The sequence below is a fragment of the Musca autumnalis genome, unplaced genomic scaffold (assembly GCF_047663935.1).
Source record: "Musca autumnalis isolate F117 unplaced genomic scaffold, ASM4766393v1 scaffold_1, whole genome shotgun sequence".
NCBI lineage: Eukaryota > Metazoa > Arthropoda > Insecta > Diptera > Muscidae > Musca > Musca autumnalis.
Genome location: NW_027411644.1, coordinates 325,642,623 through 325,662,428, shown reverse-complemented (window position 1 = coordinate 325,662,428; position 19,806 = coordinate 325,642,623). Strand labels below are relative to the sequence as shown.

The following is a 19,806-nucleotide window of genomic DNA, read 5'->3' as shown; positions in this document are numbered from 1 at the left end:
ATAGACCCCATATAACCATACCTACCGATTTTCGGAATTTTAAAGATTTTACATATGTTTATGCCCAAATACGCCGAAATTTTGCATTGAGGGTTCCCAATGGTCCAAAAAACTTTTCTGATAAAAATGATGTACATAGGCCCACGTTTTGATATAGCTCCAATAGAACGGTATCGCCCGATTTTTGGTATTTTCAAGGTTTTAGCCACATTAAACAACCAATGTAGCTGATATTTGGTATTTAGTCTTCGCCAGATCTTGCGAAATATTTTTACAGAGAATTGTTGGTATTGGTTCACGTTTTGATATAACCCCCGTGGAACGGTACCGCCCAATTTTCGAGTTTTTAAGGTTTTAGCCACATTATCCACCCAAAATTACAGAAATTTGGTGTTCAGTCTTCATATATTTTTGTGAGTTTATTAAATACATCAAAATTTTGTCTTCAAATAAGAGAATTTTCCTTCAAATTGTTTTGACCGATTAATGGTCAATAAACGGCACATTTTTTGTTAAAAATCGAAATTTTGACTTTGTATTCTTTTCCTTGACTGTGTATTCTTTTTCGGGGCAAGTCCATACTTTTTGAGATAATGGCCCTGGAGCTCCAAAAAATCTGCCGGCAGCTACCAAACTTTTTTGTGCCTAACATAACACTCGCGTACATTCTAGGATTGCGTCCAAATATGGAAGGTACATCGTACCACTCTTTAGTGTACCTCCCACATAAAATTTGGAACATGTAAAGTTTAAGGTTTTTTTATACCCTCAGCATTTATGCTAACGAGGGTATATACACTTTCATACGGGCAAAATGTGTCTCATCGAAATAATGGTTTTAGACCCCAAGCATGTTTAGACGAAAAGAGTTTCAGACAATTTGGAGTCGATTTAGCAATGTCCGTCCGTCTGTCTGGCTGGTGCGCACGATAAATCTCGAAAGGTTCAGCCGATTTGGTAAAAATTTTGGCTTTCGTAATATTTTGTCCAAACTTAGTTTAAGTTCGAAGATGGGCCATATCGGTCTACTCCTCCAGGTACCTCCGCCAAAAAAGTTCGAAAATGTTCGGAAATTTGTGCGCACCATAACTCTTGAAGGGAATAACCGACTTGGTCCATACTTAGCACATCGTGAAATTTCTACCAGACATATATTAGGTTCCAATATGGACTCTATCGGGCCACTCCTTCGGGTGCCTCCCACACAAAATTTCGGAAAAGTTCAGCTTAGGACCTGCTCTCGGATCGTTTTGATTTTTGTTTTAGCAAATTGTATTCGCTGTGCCCATTACGAAGGTACAAGTTTTATCTGGAGCAAGTCCATACTTCCTGAGAAAATAGCCAGAAAGTTGTAAAAATCCCCTATGGCACAAGTGTAGGGGTGGGAGCGCACGATAACTCTCGAACGGATATCCCGATTCGGTCTACAATTTGGCCATCGTAACATTTTGTCCGAACTTAGTTTATGTTCGAAGATGGGCCATATCGGTCCATTTCTTTTGGTACCTCTCATACAAAAGTTCGAAAATATTCGGAAAATTTGTGCCCACGATAACTCCTGAAGACAATAAGGGATTTGGTCCATCCCTTGCACATCGTAATATTTCCACGAGACATAGATCAGGCTTGAATATAGACTATATATGTCAACTCATTCAGGTACCTCCCACACAAAATTTCGGAAAAAAATGCAGTTTAAGGCCTGCTTTCGAATCGCTTTTATCTTTGTTGTAACAACTTGTATTCGCTGCCCCCATTACGACAGTGCAAGCTTTTTCAGGGGCAAGTCCATATTTCCTGAGAAAATAGCCCGAAAGCTATTAAAATCCCTATGACACTATACGTACGATAACTCTCGAACGGATCAGCCGATTTGGTCCAAAATTTGGCCTTCGTAGTATTTAGTCCAAACTAAGTTAAAGTTTGAAGATTGGCACTATCGATGCGCACCTTTCGGTACCTTCCCTCACCCCCAAAAATTCAAAATGTCACTAAAATAGTACGCGTATATCTGATGACCAACTGAAATGACTAGTGGGCACAAAAAATGTCAAAAGGAATGAATCCCAAAACAAGATCTACTTCCAAAATGGACTATGTCGGCCCATTCCTTAAAGTACATCCTCCCCAAAACTTTTGAGCTTCAAACCAAATATATATTTTTTGTCGGAAAATTTCAAAAAGAGCTACAAAATCCGCAATCCGTTATCGATATTGTCAATAGATGGACGTTTCAATTCACACAGGCTGAGGGTATATCTCTGTCGGCAAAGCCGACTGATACTTTTTTACTTGTTATTTTCAAATTATCTATATCAGCGGTTTAAGTGGTTGGATTCGAATGCGGAAGAGCTAATTTGCTCCGGCGTTTAAAAAGGGAAGGGAAGGGAACAAAAAAAATTTTTAATGGTCGATATAATGTGGCCCTTTCTAAAACACTTCATTCCCGTTAGACCGATGACTGAGTATAAAACAAGTAAGAAAGTATCAGTTAACTGTGCTGACGGAGATATACCCTTAGCCGCTGACAAAACAAAACCAAACACAATAATTATGCCGTATACGAGTATAAATCGATTTTGAATCAAGTGTTTCCTTTAAAATCTATAGGTACCGTATGGTTTGGGTTTGGTTTTAGGACGTGCAGCTACCATTGTTGGCAGCTACTCCACTCGGATAACTTGAGGTTCATTGTGATCATCCTTAAAAAAAGTTATGTTTGGTGATTGGTCTATTGCAGATTCTGAAGTGATGTGTAAGTAAGTAGGTGAACAGGATTGGTTATTGCTTATGGTTGTAATGTTGTTGTGGTTTGATGTGATGAATAGAAAAATTGTGTAGGTTAGAGGTGGCTGATGGTTATGGATATGGGTGTGTGGCTGCTGAGGTTGTGGTGGGCGCTGCAGTTTTTATCTGGATCTTGTCCCACTACTGTTGTCCCATCTAGAAGTTAGGGATCTGACCATGCTGTGACCGTGGTCTTTATCCCTTACTTATTTAGTGAATAGAAAGAGTTGGTTCTGTGTTGGGAGTAGCTAGGCCAGATTTCCTTGGATACCCTGCAACCAGGTTCCGTTTGCCATCTTTGCCCTGCTTTCTCAAGGAAGAAGCCGCAAAGTTTTCGGATGTAGTATCACTTTGGTGGTCTTGTAGATGACTCTACTGGTAGGTCAGTCGACTGAAAGCCACCCCGTGCTAGTTCATCCGCCTCTTCGTTCCCCGCTATATCGCTGTGTCCTGGAACCCAGCAAAGATCAACGACATCATGTACTTCAAGTAGAGCGTTTTTGCAGTCAAGTATAGCTTTTGAATTTATGGTCCACTACTTGAAGGGCTTAAGGTCCGCTTGGCTATCGACAAATATAGTCACGGGTCCTTCAAGGCTGCTCTCAAGTTCTTTAACCATATCCACTGCTTTCCTGATGGCAAAAATCTCTGCCTGAAAGACGCTGCAATTATCATTGAGTTTGAAGGATTGTTTAATTGGTGGATTCTCGCAGTAAACCCTGGCTCCTGTGCCATCCTTCATCTTGGAGCCGTCTGTATAGATGGCCAGACCGCCAAGAGGAGGATTTCCACTAGACCAGGCATCCCTGCTGGGAATTGCCACGTTTATTGGGTTGAAGTTGAGTGAAGTGGGTATGTAATCAATAATGTGATTGAGTCCACTGAACTCAAGTAGTTTGTTAAAAGGAGGGAGGACCTTTGCATGTCCAAATCGTGAACACTGTCACACCCCTGTCTCTCTGAACCTGAACGCCGTCTTCGCCGCTTGAAAGTGAATAATGATATCCAGATGTTGGAGATCAAGTATCACATTCAAAGCGGCTGGAGGTGCGCTTCTGATAGCACCAGAAGTGAGCAGAGATGCAGTTCTTTGAACACTGGATAATTTGGACAGAAGTGCACTATTCCAGAGAGAGCAGAGCAGACAAGTACGCCATAGGTAAATATGGGACGAACCACTGTGTCATAAAACCAGTGTATGACCTTTGGTCTGAGGCCCCAACTTATGCCAATGGAGTTCATGCAGGAATAGAGTGCCATAAAACCCCTCTTTGCCCTCTCTTCAGTGTTCCTTTTCCAGCTTAGGCGTTGGTCCTGGGTCACACCGAGGTATTTGGCTTCCGAAGAATGTTTGAAGACAACTCCGTCCAGGTTTGGTGGCAGGAATTCGGGAAGTTTACGCTTCTTCGTGTATAGTACGAGTTCCGTCTTTGCTGGGTTCACTCCCAGTCCACAGGCGCGAGCCCAGCGAGACAGGTGCACTAAAGCACGTTGCATAAGGTCTGATATGGTAGGCAAGAACTTGTCACTAATGAGGATAACAACATCGTCAGCATAGGCTACTACCTTTGTCCTTAGCTGGTTGAATTTCACAAGAATTTCATTTATTACAAGGAGCCAAAGAAGGGGTGATAAAACTCCTCCCTGTGGCGTACCTCTGCAAACAGTTTTCCTTACTGAACTCTCTCCTAGAGTTGATGATTCTGCTCTTCAGTATCTCATCAACCCATTTAACAAGGATAGAGGAAATTCCTGCGTTGATGAGCGAATTGTGAATGGATTCAAGCTTTACATTGTTGGAGTTTCCCTCTATATCGAGGAAGGCTGCAAGTGTGAAGCCCGATCACTCCATACTCCTCTCAATATATCCAACCACCTCATGTAAGGCAGTATCTACCGACTTGCCTTTAATATAGGCATGCTGCGAGTTGCTTATAATAGTGGGGCCTAAATGAGACCGGATGTCATAGTCAAGTAGTCTTTCTAGAGCTTTAAGGAGGACGGAAGAAAGACTAATAGGCCTATAGTCTTTAGGTAGTGTGTGACTTGGCTTCCCAGCTTTGGGGATGTAAGTCACCGTTACCTCCTTCCATGAGTTAGCTATGTATATATGTATCTCCTGTATGGTTGCCAATACCGAATCAGCCACGTTTTGCAGCATAGCCGGTATAATGCCATCCGGTCCAGGGAATTTATAGGGCCGGAAGCTGTCTATCGCCCATTTAAGTCTTGGGATGCTAGTCAATCTATCAATCAGTTGCTCGTCCTGTGCCGTACAGCCCTGATTATGATTTGTTTGCTGCAAATGACCATCTAGATCAGTACAACCTGGAAAATGCACTTCTGGCTACAAATTTAGAGTCTCTAGACCAGAATTAGTCAACGTGCCTTTTTCTCGTTTGATACTACCCATAGGTACCGTAATGTGGGGCTATGCCAAATCACTGACATATACCAAACATTAGTTTTAGAGTTATTTTGCAAAATAGATATTTCGGTATGTGCGGCGGGGGTTTGGAGCTTTTGAGCCATTATCTCAGGAAGTATTGACTTACCACAGAAAAAAGAATTGAAACGACGCGAGAGGAGCTCTTAAACATGACTTTTCCCAAATTTTGTGTGGGAGGCACCAGAAGGAGTGGACCGATATAGACCATATTCGAACCCGATCTATATTTGGAAGGAATAATACGATGAGTTTGGACCAAATCAATTGCTCTCTTTGAGAGTTATCGTTTACACCATTTTACAGAACAATTTTTTTTGTGGGGGAGGTACTGGAAGGAGTGGACTGATATGGCCCATCTTCGAACTTTAACTAAGTTTAAACAAAATATTACCGTACCCAAATTTTGGTTCGAATCGTTTGATCTGTTCGAGAGTTATTGTGCGCACCAGCCAGACGGACGGACATGGCTAAATTGACTCCAAATTGTCTGAAACGAATTTCGTCCAAAAATACTTGGGGTCTAAAACCGTTATTTCGATGAGGCACATTTTTGGTCGTATCAAAGTGTATATACACCCTTTCTAGCCTAAAGGCTGAGGGTATAAATACTACTTGTTACCATTTGGTATTTTATGACTTAATTTTGTTAACTTGGTCATTATTTTAAAACGTATGCATTTATGTAAGGCTTTGGTGCAGATTTTCATCCACATAATTGCTAAAAATATTTTATAACAATGTTATTGAGACTTTGCCATGAAATTTATGACATAAAGAGATCACTTTAAATATTCTGTCAAGCAACAGGGTTCTTAAGCGATAAGATGACTATTCCAAGAATGAAATCTTGAAGAATCTTTTGTCGTAATCCTTTTATGAAACAAACAATCAAATATGCCATACGCAAAATGGCCAACGAACCATTTTTTCAGCCCTTGATTAACTTGAACCTTTGGGGAAAAGAACAACAATTTATTTGGGAAAATATCCCTTTAACCTGGCCTTTTTCGAATTATTTGCTTATGTCCATGAATTTGTGTGGGCAACGAATGAACACAAGTATGTAGTGAAGATTCTTAGTGTGGGTTAAATGTGCCTACAAAATGGCACTGAAAGAAGCAAACTTTAATCCCAGACAAACAGTAAACATTTCGGGGGGATAAACAGAAGCAAAAATTCTAAACCACCTAAACTATGGCCAACAAAAGTATCAACAAAATAATAAAAGATAACAGAAAATGTTAGGGCATAGGCCCCTTACAAGTGTAGCCCAGGGAGACAAAAAGGTTGTGTTTGCCAAGTGTTTTTGTAAAAAATTTAAACAAAAAATCAACATATCATTTTCGGTATCAGCAATAGCTGGAGCAGGGATGCCTTTACCTAACGTCAACACGGATATGCAAACACAGCTCAATGAAATTTACTTTTTTCAATACATAGGTGTGGGTAGGTGTGTGTATTTTCGCCTCAGACATCCAGTCGATACAATTTGGGAATGATACACTAACTGCTCTGCCCAATATTCCTAGTTCTACTTTTGCCTCTAACATGTGTATATTTTCGAGAATCTACTTCGAACAAAAAAGACAATGACAAGGACAATGCTAACATTTAAGGCCAACAACTCTTTTTATCGTTAATGCCCCAAAAGAAAATCACAAAAAAGAACAAACTTCATTTGTTCTGCTTTGTTTACTTTACGTTTTTGTTCAAAGGTTTTAGTAACTCAAACAAATGACTGTGGTCGACACGATTGTTTGCAACTGGGTTCTCGTTCAATGTAAATTGACACTTTTAAACAAAACAAAAAAAATTAGCTCTCAAAGATTATAAATAATGCCGAACGAAATGTTTTACATTTAAATAATTCAAAATAACAAAGATATTGTAGTGTGGATTAGTTGAACGATTTTAAAGGAAGTGACCCCATAAACATGTATTATTATTCTAATTGGAATGGAAGAAAGAAATCTTGAAAAATTCGATAGAGACGCATGGGGTAATAGATAGATACCAAGCAACGCTAATTATTAGCAAAACCAAGGACTAATCTCCAAGCCCCTTTCTAGAAAATCTAGAAAAACCCCAAATATAGAAAAAATATTTTGTTTATATAAAATGAATGAACAGCTATGTTTCTAACACTGGTTGAAGTTCAGAAATAAAAGTTAATATTTTTGCCCTACAAGAAAGATGGTGGAAAAGGACAGACGATTAAAAATGTTCAAAACCAGAAGAGGGTCCTTTTGGGGCTACGATCAAAAAGTTCTGCCTCAGTGGAGAAAAATAAAAGAAAAGTAAAAACTGATAGACTTCTTCTGTAAACATTTCGTCGGTGTCATGCTTAAGTGTCGCCATTTGCCCGTTTTGAGATAGTAGCCTTTTAATGTTTTGCGTCACAACTGCGTGGAGCTGACTTAAGAAAAAATTTATATTTTTTGACTTGAATTATTAATAATAGTATATAGAACATATTGGCAAAAATATAGAGATATATGTATTGGTATATAAAAGTTATAGAGAATTTTTTTAAAAATAGAATTTTTGCCGATTTGTTCCATATCCACACTTAGACACAAATGTGAAACATTGTATACCATATGGAGCTCAGTGACAAAATTTTTTTTCTATATTTGCCTCAATAAATTAAGAACTTCTAAATCGAAAATTAAAGTTCGGATTTTTTAAATGTGTTTTTAAACTTGTATGTTTTTAAAATATTAATTTTATAACTGAAAAAAGTTTAAGCTTTAGCGTCGAAGCGTGGGTATCTCGGAAACTAGTGCTGATAGGAGAAAGCTGACCAAAAATTCAGAAAGAGCATACCGGAAAACCATAGAACACTTAAGCATGACACCGACGATTTTTAGATAGCAGTAATGCCAGGTGAAGCCAACATTTATACTGATATGGTTGAAGAAAGAGTATATAACAGTGCCTGGACTTTTAGATTTCGTCGTTATAAGTGTTTGGGGTGCCACACATTGATAAGAGGGAAGGAAGTCTCCCTTGTCCCGTATGGGATTTCGATCGTATACTACTATGAAAAAATTAAAAAAGAGAACAATGACCTATATTTACGAATATGCTCCTGAAAGGTCAGCACTCCTTAGAGAGAAGCTGTAATGCTCTCGGAGAGTACAACGAGTAATTGGTCACAACAACAACCATGAAACTAGACAAGAGTTTAGTTGTGGGTCTCCAGGTTCAAACTCTGTAAAACTAACGATAATTGCAATAGAACTAGACTGCCAAAGACTGCCATCTCTGTGTTTATATTTGTATCGTTTTTCCGTGTTGGGAGCAGCATTTTGGAATGCCTGCTCCAGATACTTTTGCTCCGTGCAGGGACGGAAGAAAACCCAGGACCAATTTATGTGTGTCCAGTTTGTCACATCCGCTTCCAACAAACTTCGATGAGTTGAAATAGATATCAGCAGTGGGTGTATCTCCGGGGTTGTTCTAGACTCGTCCATGCGAGGCACAACGTCAGGGACTATGTTGCTGCATGTTGCGTAAACACATCCCCACACACACACGGTTCCTGTTTAGTTTCTCGCCACAGTGAAATGTTCGATATGGTATTGGGCCATAATATACCCTTTATTCTTCGCAGGCACTTGTTCATTTGTCACTGCGTCTCAGTTTTCACATCCCTACAAAACTACAGATTTAATATTCAAGTTAAATAACCTCAATTTTGTTTACCTTGAGAGAATAAAACGCGCTACGTCCTTTTTTGATTCGGTGTACTATATCTTCCTAACTTCGACCATTGTCATTATTATGCTCCCTAGCTTGATTGAGCCTGACTCTAATGACCCGTACATGAAATAATAATGATCATAACCATCTGGTCTTGGGGTACTTTAATGTTCATCATGACCAGAGAGGTATAGTGCTGGTTGAGTTTATTAATAGCTTTGCACGGTCAATGAGGACGCTCTTACCAGAATTAGCGGGACTGTCACAGTTCGCCATATACAACCATCGTGAAACCTGGTCTGACAAATGACATCACCTGGCGAAACGTCGTTTCTCTTGGATCAGACCATCTCCACATAATTGTCTCCATCAGCAGACCGCCCGATTTCTTCACCTCTGAACGTCAATCATAGGAAAGTATTTCAGAGAGTTCACTAATCGCCGCTTCAGAGATCTGTCCACCCCTTCTGATTTTCGGGCAGCAGAAAGGACGTTCCGAGACATCATTACTGCTGCAGCCGATCGCCATATATCTGCTGGTCGAATACCCAAAGTGAGACAAAACTTCCCAACAGAGGGAACGGGATTAGCAAATGAGCGTGATGAGCTTCGCCGTGCAAACCCCAGTGACCCCAGAGTTAGGGAGCTAACACTGAATGTTAACAATTTGGTCTGTAAGCATAAGCGGAACATTTGTTTAAATCATCTGAATATATGCAACATTTGAGCTGCAATAAGTGAATTGTGGGCAACGGTTGAGTCACTGTCGAACACTGGAAAGAAGAAAGATAGAACCTCAGTCACGTTACGCTAACTGATCTGAAGAGTTGTGCAAGTTATTTCAATCGACAGTTTGTCGAGCAACCCGGGGGTGACATGTCGAAGAGAAGAGTATTACGTCGCATTAGATCTCTTCCTGCCGAGGATGAACCACCACAATTTACAATGGACGATTGTGCGAATGTCATCAGGAACGCTAAATCATCCAAAGCGTTGAGCCCTGATAGAATTTCCATGACAATGCTGAAACAGCTGGAAGTGCCGGTTTTCAACCTGTCGCTAGCCACCCACATCGTTCCCGAAGTCTGGAAAATAGGCAGGGTGGTCCTGTTATTGAAGCAAAGCACGGATACCATCAAAGGTAAATCGTACAGGCCGATTTCGCTTTTGTCGCCCGTATTAAAGACCCTTGAGGCTTTAGTCCTCCTCAGCGTCAGAAACAGCTTTCCACCTGCCGATCATCAGCATGAATTCCGTAAGCTGCACAGCAGGACAACAGCGCTGCAGGCCATCTCCACACATATTAGTTGAGGACTCAACTAGAGTAGGCCGTGTGACAGAACAGTGATGGTGGCGCTTGACTTATCAAAAGCCTTTGATACCGTCAAGCTCTCCACGCTGTTTGAGGACATAAAACAGACAACCCTCCGGCCAAATTTTAAACTTTCAGGGAGTTCCCCAAGGGGGTTGATATCTGCTAAACTGTTTAAACCCTACCTATCCTGTATTCCGCCCCCTTCAAATAGCATTGATATCTTAACGTATGCGGATAATGAACTGTTTACCATATGGACTAGGGGTTCTCTCTTGTAATGTTGTACCTATCTTTCTTGATCATAAAAATCCTTCCTGACATGCCTGGGTGGGTGGTCCTATCTACCATATGGTGATTAGGATGGCTCGCGCGCTTACCACAGACCTACATATCGCCTTATATGTGGCCAACAAGGTTTCTTTATCTGCACGCCAAGTGCTGCCGCCTAGGGACTTGTGGACCTTGTATCTACATCTGAGCTTGTCGCAGATATTTCTTCTGCCGTCCATAATCGCTCTCCGATTTTTTGGTGAAAATTTTTCTTAATAGAGAGTGCCATTTTAAAACTTATATAAAAAATAAAAAAATAATAAGAAAAATCGAAAGCCGTATTTTTAATTTTCTATATAACCTAAAGTCTGCTGCGATTTTTGGTTTTTCAAACCAAAAAGTCAATTAATCGATTAAACGAAAGACGATTTACATATCCCTAGCCCAGGTATCATGTCAATGTACATGTTTGAAGAAGTTCGGTGCAAAAGACTTGGACTACCGACAAATCCGTTACCAATGGAGAATTCTACCATCCACTTTTTCTTCTTTAACTTGTAGCATAAGTTTTAGAATACTTGTTGCCTCCAACCCTTAAGGAGAAGCTTTACCTTGTTACCCACCAACATAACTTCATTGAAGGGCATAACACAACAACGGATTTGCAAGAGATTAAGACCAATATTGCAAATTACCTAAAACAGAGGCGTCAGTCATAGCGGACTCAACGAGTCTAGTCCTTTCCAAGGCGTTCGATCAATTATTTCCTAAATCATGAATTGCACCCTTCCAAACGAAGTCACTACTTGGCTTAATTTAGTCGAATTACGAGGCTAAAAGTCCAAATATCGCGGGCTAAAAACGGATGTGCAGCAAGGTGGAGTCGTTTCACTTATTTTGTTCAATCTTCATCTCAAAAAATCACCATAAACCAGATAATATTGTATCAGAATAATTGCATCATCATCATCATAATTGCATAAGGCGTTAACATTCACGACGTAAGTGCTTATATTTCCATCTATTTAGGCACCGGCTACAATTGCTTCCGGAAGCAAAATTTTATTTTATCTCCTACAAAGAATCCCAAAATACTGGGGATAGTCTTCGACAATTTTCTCCACTTCTCGTCACACACCACATATGGAATGTGATGGAAAATCTTCCTTTACACAGCAATCCGAAGTGTTAACACCCAAAATTATTTTTTGTCTTATTTTTCAGATCGCCTATTTTTATATTTTTTCTATCCTTTTAGCTATGCTTTTATGCACTATTTAATTAGATATCCCGAGCCTTATATTAGACCAAACCCAATGTCTTCCATTTTAGTAATGCGGACAATTCCCTTGGACACTTTACAACATTGTTGGGCCTTTTCAAATACTTGTACACATAAAAACTATACGGTTGTTGCTGTTGTTAAAAGGGGGCAAAACTGAGACGAATGTGCATTTAAGTGGTTATTTCTTAAGAACAAAACAAACATTACATTTCTACTTTCTTGCAAAAGAAGAAGAAGCATATCAAGTGTATTTTTTATATACACATACTCGTACATATGTGAGTGTGGTCAAAAGTGTAAAAGAAAATCCAATTGAATTAAAACACAATTCGAGGCAAACAAACACTCACTCACACACATCACATTCCACATAAAGGTTTCCTTATTTGTTTTATTTTTTATTTTTTTTTTCCAACTTTATACGCCTCTTCTCTACAACTTCTTGAATTGTTGAGTTGAGTAAATATTATTCTTTAATACATTCTGCTACTTTACCATCAATTTCCATTTGCAATAACTTGGGTACTTTTCCTGTCTTCTTTTTCTATTTGTTTACAGTGTGGGCGAGAACGGTCAATGGGATCAAGTGCCACAAATACAAACAAAATCAAATGTGACATCGTATCAAGTCACCGGTCTGGTACCCTTCACCGTCTATAGCTTTCGCCTGAAAGCTGTCAACAAACTGGGCATTAGTCCTCCATCCAAAGAATCCTACTACATAGTGACCTTGCGTGAGGGTAAGTATCAAAAAAATAAAAAGAATAAAAGAGAGAACGTTAATAAAATAAGACCATGTCATCATCGTTGCTAGTCAACACGATTAAGGTTAACAATAGGAAAACAATTATACAATAGATAACTGACTTCCGGATATTGTTAATGATGGAATAGCTTAAATGTCAGGAAACTTTAGAAATTGAATAAAATAGATGCGTACTAATTTAATGTTAAAAGACAACAACTATTATATGGAGGTAAAAGTTTTAATACTGTTCAACCACCTACGTACTACCACAAAATTGTATTAAAGTTAACTTCGAAACCATTTAAAAGTATACTGCTTATGAACCAGGTATAAGTAGGAACTACTACATAAAAGCTGTTGCTGCACAAATATTATATACGACTGTTTGTTATGCGAAATAGCACTAGGGTGGAGTTAGTAAGTGTATTGGTCAGAATATTAAAGGTGGCCTTGTTCATAAAAACAATTATTAAAAAATAACAAGGAGGCAGGCTTGATATGATCAGATCAAGGAAGGCGATGTTGGTCATTTCACAATATATCACTGCCAGCGGAAAATACTTTCTACTAATTAAGACATGTTTTGCATGCCCTCATTGCACAATAAATGTCAGGGAATACAATGTATGAACAAGTAAAAAAGTATCAGTCGGCTTTGCCTCAGCCTATGTGAATTGAAACTTTCATCAACGGTCCGATTAAATTTATTTAGGGTTTTTCAGTATTTTGTGGCATTTTTGGACATTTGAACTTGCGGATGAAAATGTGGATTAGGATTAGAGTTCAAAAGCCTTGCAGAAGAGGTACTTAAAGGAATGAACCGACATATCTCTTATGGAAGTGGATCTTATTTTAGGAGTTATATCTTTTCGATGTGTATCGAGCCCACTAGTCATTTCAGTGGGTCATCGTATAACTCTTGGAGCAGTATGCCAGGAAGCATGGACTTCTCCTCGGAAAACATAATATCGCTGTAAACAGACCTTAAACTGCACTTAGATACAAATGTTGAACTTTTGTGGGGGAGATAAATACAATTTGGACAGAATATTACGAGATCCCAAGTTTGGGATGTGCAAAGTATGGACCAAATCGGTCAGTCCCTTCAAGAGTTATCGTGCGAACAATTTTTCCGAACATTTTTGAACTTATGTGTGTACCTGAAGGAGTGGACCTATATGGCCCTTCTTCGAACTTAAACTAAGTTTGGACAAAATATTACGAAGTTCAAATCGGTTGACCCGTTCAAGAGTTGTCTTGCGCTCCAACCACTACACATGGTGTCATGGGGGTTTTTTGCACCTTTCGGGCTATTTTCTCAGGAAGTATGGACTTGCCCCAAATGAGACATGTTCCGTCGTAAGCGGGACAGTGAATACAAGTTGCTACAACAAAAATCAAAGAGATTGGAGAACTGGTCCTAAACTGAACTTTTCCGAAATTTTGTGTGGGAAAATATGGACCTTATCGGTTACTCCTTTCAAGAGTTATATAGTGCACACATTTTCCGAAAATTTCCGAACTTTTGGAGTGGACCGATATAACCCTTCGAACATAAACTAAGTTTGGACAAAATATTACGAAATCCAAATTTTTTACCAAATCGGTTCATCCGTTCGAGAGTTATCGTGAGAACCAGCCAGACAGACGGACGGACATTGCTAAATCGACTCCAAATTGTCTGAAACGGATTTTGTCCAAACATACTTGGGGTCTAAAAGCATTATTTCGATGAAAGTGTATATACCCGCGTTAGCATAAATGCTGAGGGTATAAAAACAAATTAATTTGTCGATAAGAATATTTTTATAACGGTATTGGGAATTCATTATGGAATTGAATATCATTTTACACAAACATTTTAAACTGTTGTGTGGGAGGTACCTAAAGGATTGGATTGATTTAGTCAATTCTTCAATCTGATACATGACCGGGTTAAATATTATAATATTCAATGTTTGAACCAAGCAAAAACTCCCTGCCAGAGTTTTTTTTCCGTATTTTCCATTTCAGTTGCAGCCGGCAGGGTTTCTTGGAGCCTTAAGACCATTACCACGCAAAGTATGGAATCGCGCCCAAAAATCTCTACCGTCGTAAAGGGAGGCGCAAGGACAACCTGCTGAAAAATTTCAAACCAATCCGAGAGGAGCTCTTAAGCTTTACTTTTTCCAAACTTTGTGTGGGAGTTACCCGAAGAACTAGACCGACATAGTCCGTATTCGAACCCGACCTATATCTGGAACGAATTATACGATGTGAAAGGTTTAAACCAAACGCATTGAAAAAACAAGTGCGCAAAGACTATAGTCGGGACGGGGCCGACCATGTGATACCCACTACACCACTACCCCTGTGCATAAGGTTTTCACTGGTAAAAATTTCTTTTAGGGAATATAATCCGACTACCACCAAACACAATATGCCCCCATAAACAACCAAAATTTCGTGACCATCCGATCAAAATTACGATCTGTAGCGTGATTGCAAAAAATGGAAAACTTGGATACATTACCGACTATTGTGGTATCTTCCTTGTTTGACCACCTTCGCCAACCTACTTTACACCAATGTAATGGTAATATTTTCTTCTTCCATTGACAGGCTTTGCCGTTGGAATACCCCTACTAGAAGCCGACATATTAACAAAGAATAAAACTTTGATTTTGTCTCTACATGAGTTTTTATCTATTCCGACCCCTAAATATTATCCGACTATCACCAAAATCAATAGGCTTCTTCCTCTGTGGGGCCCCCTACTTCCCCCAAAATTTCGTGACTATCCGATCAAAATTCCAACCTGTAGCGTCATTACAAAAAATGGAAAAATTTGATACATTACTGACTTATGCGATATCTCGGTTGTTTGCACAATCACGCAACATACTTTGCATCAATATAAAGGAGTTCTTTTCTTCTTCCATTAATGGGCTTTTTTTTTGGAATACTCCTACCAGAAGCGGAGATATTCGCATAAAAAAGTTGACTTTTCTCCACATATGCGTTTTGTTTATTCCGACTCCTGAATATTATCCGACTATCACCAAACTTAATAGTCTTCTTTCTCCGAGGCACCCGAATCAACTCCCAACTCGTGACGATCCGATCAAAAGTGCAACCTGTAGCGTGATTACAAAAAAAAATCGGAAAATAGGATGCATTACCGACTATTGCGATATCTCTGTTGTTTGACCACCTACGATAACCTACTTTACATGTAGTGTGATATTTTCTACTTTCCATGTCAGGTTTTGTTTTTGATATACCTCTTAAATAACCAGAGATATTGGATATAGGCAGGTTAAGTTCGAAGATGGGCTATATCGGCCCACGTTTTGGAATAACACCCATATAACGGTACATTCCGATTTTAGCTATCTTTTTTACCGAACTATCTGTTATTAAACATACGAGTTTCCCACTGGTAGCAAAACACCTCCACCAAAAATTGTCAACATAGTCCATGTTTTGCTATAGCCCCATATAATGAAACCCACCGATTTTCTGTATTTTGAGGGGTTTAGCTACATTTTCGACCGAACTACCTGTAATTTGAAGTTTTGTGACCACTGGTTACCTTAAATGTCAAATTAAAGGTAGTTCGGTAGAAAATGTAGCTAAACCCCTAAAAAATTTGTCAACTCAGGTCTACAGTGTATCATGAAATTTTCACGACCCTCTCGAAAATCTTGGATGTTACGCCTTATTTAACATCTTGACACTGGAAGATAGCCATGCACATCACACGTATGTTGATATATAATATGATATACCTGCGGCCTGTCATGATGACGTTATTATGGTTTAAAGTACTAAAAACACGCTTTTCTTACAAAGTCCGACATGAGTCTTCTATATTTCCCCAGGTATATTCACGATGAATGTTGCAAAACCTATTTAGATCGATCACATGACATCTTCTTAAATAAACTCATGTTTAAGAAACACCGAGAAAATATTTCTGGTGGCAAAGATAACACAAATGTGGGTAAAAATCGTAAAATAGGGTCCCGAGCTATATCTTGAAAACAAGAGCAGATAGAGAAAAACAGCTTCATGATTTGAAAATAACTCAATAATTTGAGTAGAAACACAGAACAACTCGAATGAAACAAAAGTTGCGTTGGTCAGTGTTATCAACATAGGTCCATATTTTGGTATAGTCCCCCATGTAACAGTGCCTCCGGATATATTTTTTTGAGGATTTCGCTAAATTTTTTTCCGAACTTCCTGTTATGTGGCTCTTGAAGTTCTTAGTGGTCACAAAAATTCACCATCAAAAATTGTCGACATAGATGCATCTTTTGGTATAACCCCGATTTTCGGTATTTTGATGATTTTAGCTACAATATTCAACCAAACTAGCTGTAACTTGACATTTGAGGTACTTAGCGCTCAAAATACAACTCCACGATTTTTAATATTAGTCCATATTTTGTCATATGTCACACGTATGTCCCGATTTTGAAGAAATAACTTAATTTGTTGGCCGAACTATCTGTGATTTGGCATTTGTGGCATAAGTCCACACTTTGATATACATATGTACATAGTCCCCATATAAAGCTACCGCCCGATTGAAGACATATTTAGATACATTTGTTGACCCAATTTATTAATTTGGGGTTTCCGTGATCGAAAAGCTTCTGCACCTAAAACTGTGGACAGAAAAGGTAACTAACTTTTCTATTTTAGTAAGGAATGTTTTATGGTGGAAGGCATAAAAAGTTCGACACGGTTCCTTCTTCCATTGCTGTTTTTAGGGAACACCGCATCGTTACATGCATATGTTCCCAGAACATCCTCGAAGGGACAAGGGAGACTTCTCATATCAATGAGTGTATGCAATCCCAGCTAAATTTATTTGAAGTTGTTCTATGTGAAGTAGTGATTGAATAGCTTTTTTAGAAGCAGTCAGCGCAGAGTCATGAAAAATGCATTCCGTTCTTCACATTTTGACAATGTCCGATTTGAATCCATTTCACAAAATTTTCACATTTTAGCAATGTTTACATTTATAATAACTTTTTGCAAATAAAATGCTTAAGAACACAAGAAACAATTTATTTTATGGTATTTTAATTACTCAGCAAATTGTTTGTATCCAAAAATATAGTCATAGGTGCAAGAAATGTCCGACTGCATACTTGTTTGTAGCCAAAAAAGTAGTTGAATCATGATTGCAAGTGACTATTGGAGTTATCATGAACGGCAATGAATTTTTTCAATTTCTCCCTTAAGTTGCAACGGCGGAAGGACGAAACTCACGGGGAAATTTCATTCATGATAACCCCCTATATCTTTTTACGTGAAAGATGTCAGCAATCAATTTTAGATATTTATCACATGTTGGCATGACTCTATGCAAGAAGCGTTTTAAGATGTTTTTGGGTATTTTTGAGTAATAAAAGCTAACTTTCCAGAATAAAATTGCATGCTTGCGAATCAATTTTTAAATGAATCGAAAAATCAATTCAAAATACTTTCCATGGAATGTATATTTATTTATTCACTACAAAGAACTAATGCAAAAAGTGTGCTTAAGAAGCAAATTAGACAGTATCCTCACTGCACCATGCCCTTCTAAAAATCATGACTTCTTTCACGTAAAAAGATGTAGTCCGAAATCACTTGCACTCATGATTCAACTACTTCTTTGGCTACAAACATTTTGCTGGGATGATATGGGACTTACTGTTTATCGACGAGTACGAACAACGTGTCTTACGAAACCACGAGTACGAATTGCTACCGCCGAAGTAAAGTGATTGAACCACAGGCCTTCTGAGAGCAATTTTTTAATTATTCTGTTCCAAGCATTTGTATCACAATTTAGTCACAATTAAAATTTAACTCTATCCTCCACTGAACTTTCCCAAAAAAATAATTGTTAAGGGGTTATGGCCACTTATTAAACAGAAAAAAAAACATTTTTCCATGAATTTTTTACAAGAAATCTACAAAAAAATTAGAAGATGTTGTTTACATCTGGAAGATCATACCTTGAGCTACTTTCGGAATTGTTTTGTTTTTAGTAAAGCAGTTTGCGGTGCTCACTGCATCTCGGAAACGAACAAACCAATCAGCACATGTTTTTGTGGGTCCATTATGAATCTAATAATCTTGTCCTTAAGCGCAAAAGAATTGAAAATATCCATTTTTAAAAATGGCGGACTGTCAAAGTCACAATGTGGAAAGGGTATTATAAGTTTGTTTTTCGAAAAATGCATGTAACACCGCTAAAAATTCGTCGCAGACCCCCTTTGTAGTATACCAAAATTCATATATCGACGAGAAAAAGCGATTTTGAGATGTGTGTCCGTCCATTAAAAATTTTATGCAGGTCGGGCTCAGACCACAATAGATCCCAAAAAGAAAACGTTTATCCAATTTTGTAGCGGCTGTGTAGGTCGCAGTAGTAGTCTGATCGACGCAAAACTTTATGTAAGGTTAGGGTTTACGACAAAGAAGAAGCTTGCAATTTAGTGTGATGAACATATAATATTTAGCGTGTTAAATTGACCAAAACTTTTGTGTGAAAATTGGTAAAATTTTTACTATAATGACTATAGCTTTAATCCTAGAAGATATGTTCCACATACGTAAATTATATTCAGGAGGGGAACTCTTGACGTTTCCATAGAAGCCAATTATGTTGATCTAAATGGTCAGATAACAGAGTTACAGCCTAATATATACAGAGATCCCACAGCTTTAATTGTGGGAAGTGTGAACATAATCAGTCGCAGTTATTATTCGATACTGACATCTTTTTGCACGAGCTTAGAGGTTTGGTTAGGGATAATGCCAATAACTTTGTATAATGATCGGATATTTAGCGGGTGAAATTGACTAAAATTTCTTGTCGGAAAAATATCTAACTCCCTGTTTATGTATTTCGAAACGAAAATGTGTGCGAATAAAGCACCCCCAAACATGTATGTCGCACAAAAACCCGTACGAAAGGAAAGCAGTAACGCACTTCCGTCTAAAAATGCCTTCATGTATTTCGCAAACTATCGTGCGACTGCCGTTACGTATCCTATGCGAAATACTACTAATTTGAATGTACATACATTTGTACAACTATGTTCCATAAATGAGAGCCAAATGAGATATAACGCGTAAAAAAGTATAAGTCGGCTTTGCCGACAGAGATATACCCTCAGCCTGTGTGATTGATATACTTTTTTCCAAAAAAAAAAATGTATTTAGGGGGGTTTTCAAAATTTTGGCCGTATGCACCGACA

At 38.5% G+C, this 19,806-nt stretch overlaps 1 protein-coding gene across 4 annotated transcripts in view; it reads left to right on the top strand.

Annotated features, from left to right (window-relative positions):
* The window catches only part of Ptp99A (Protein tyrosine phosphatase 99A), an 874,937-nt gene that overhangs the window by 442,291 nt on the left and 412,840 nt on the right, over positions 1 to 19,806 (top strand). For all 4 annotated transcript variants that reach the window (XM_073962747.1, XM_073962759.1, XM_073962758.1 and 1 more), the window contains exon 6: positions 12,370 to 12,551. In XM_073962747.1, coding sequence (XP_073818848.1) covers positions 12,370 to 12,551 — 182 coding nt within the window. The remainder of the gene's footprint in view (positions 1 to 12,369; positions 12,552 to 19,806) is intronic.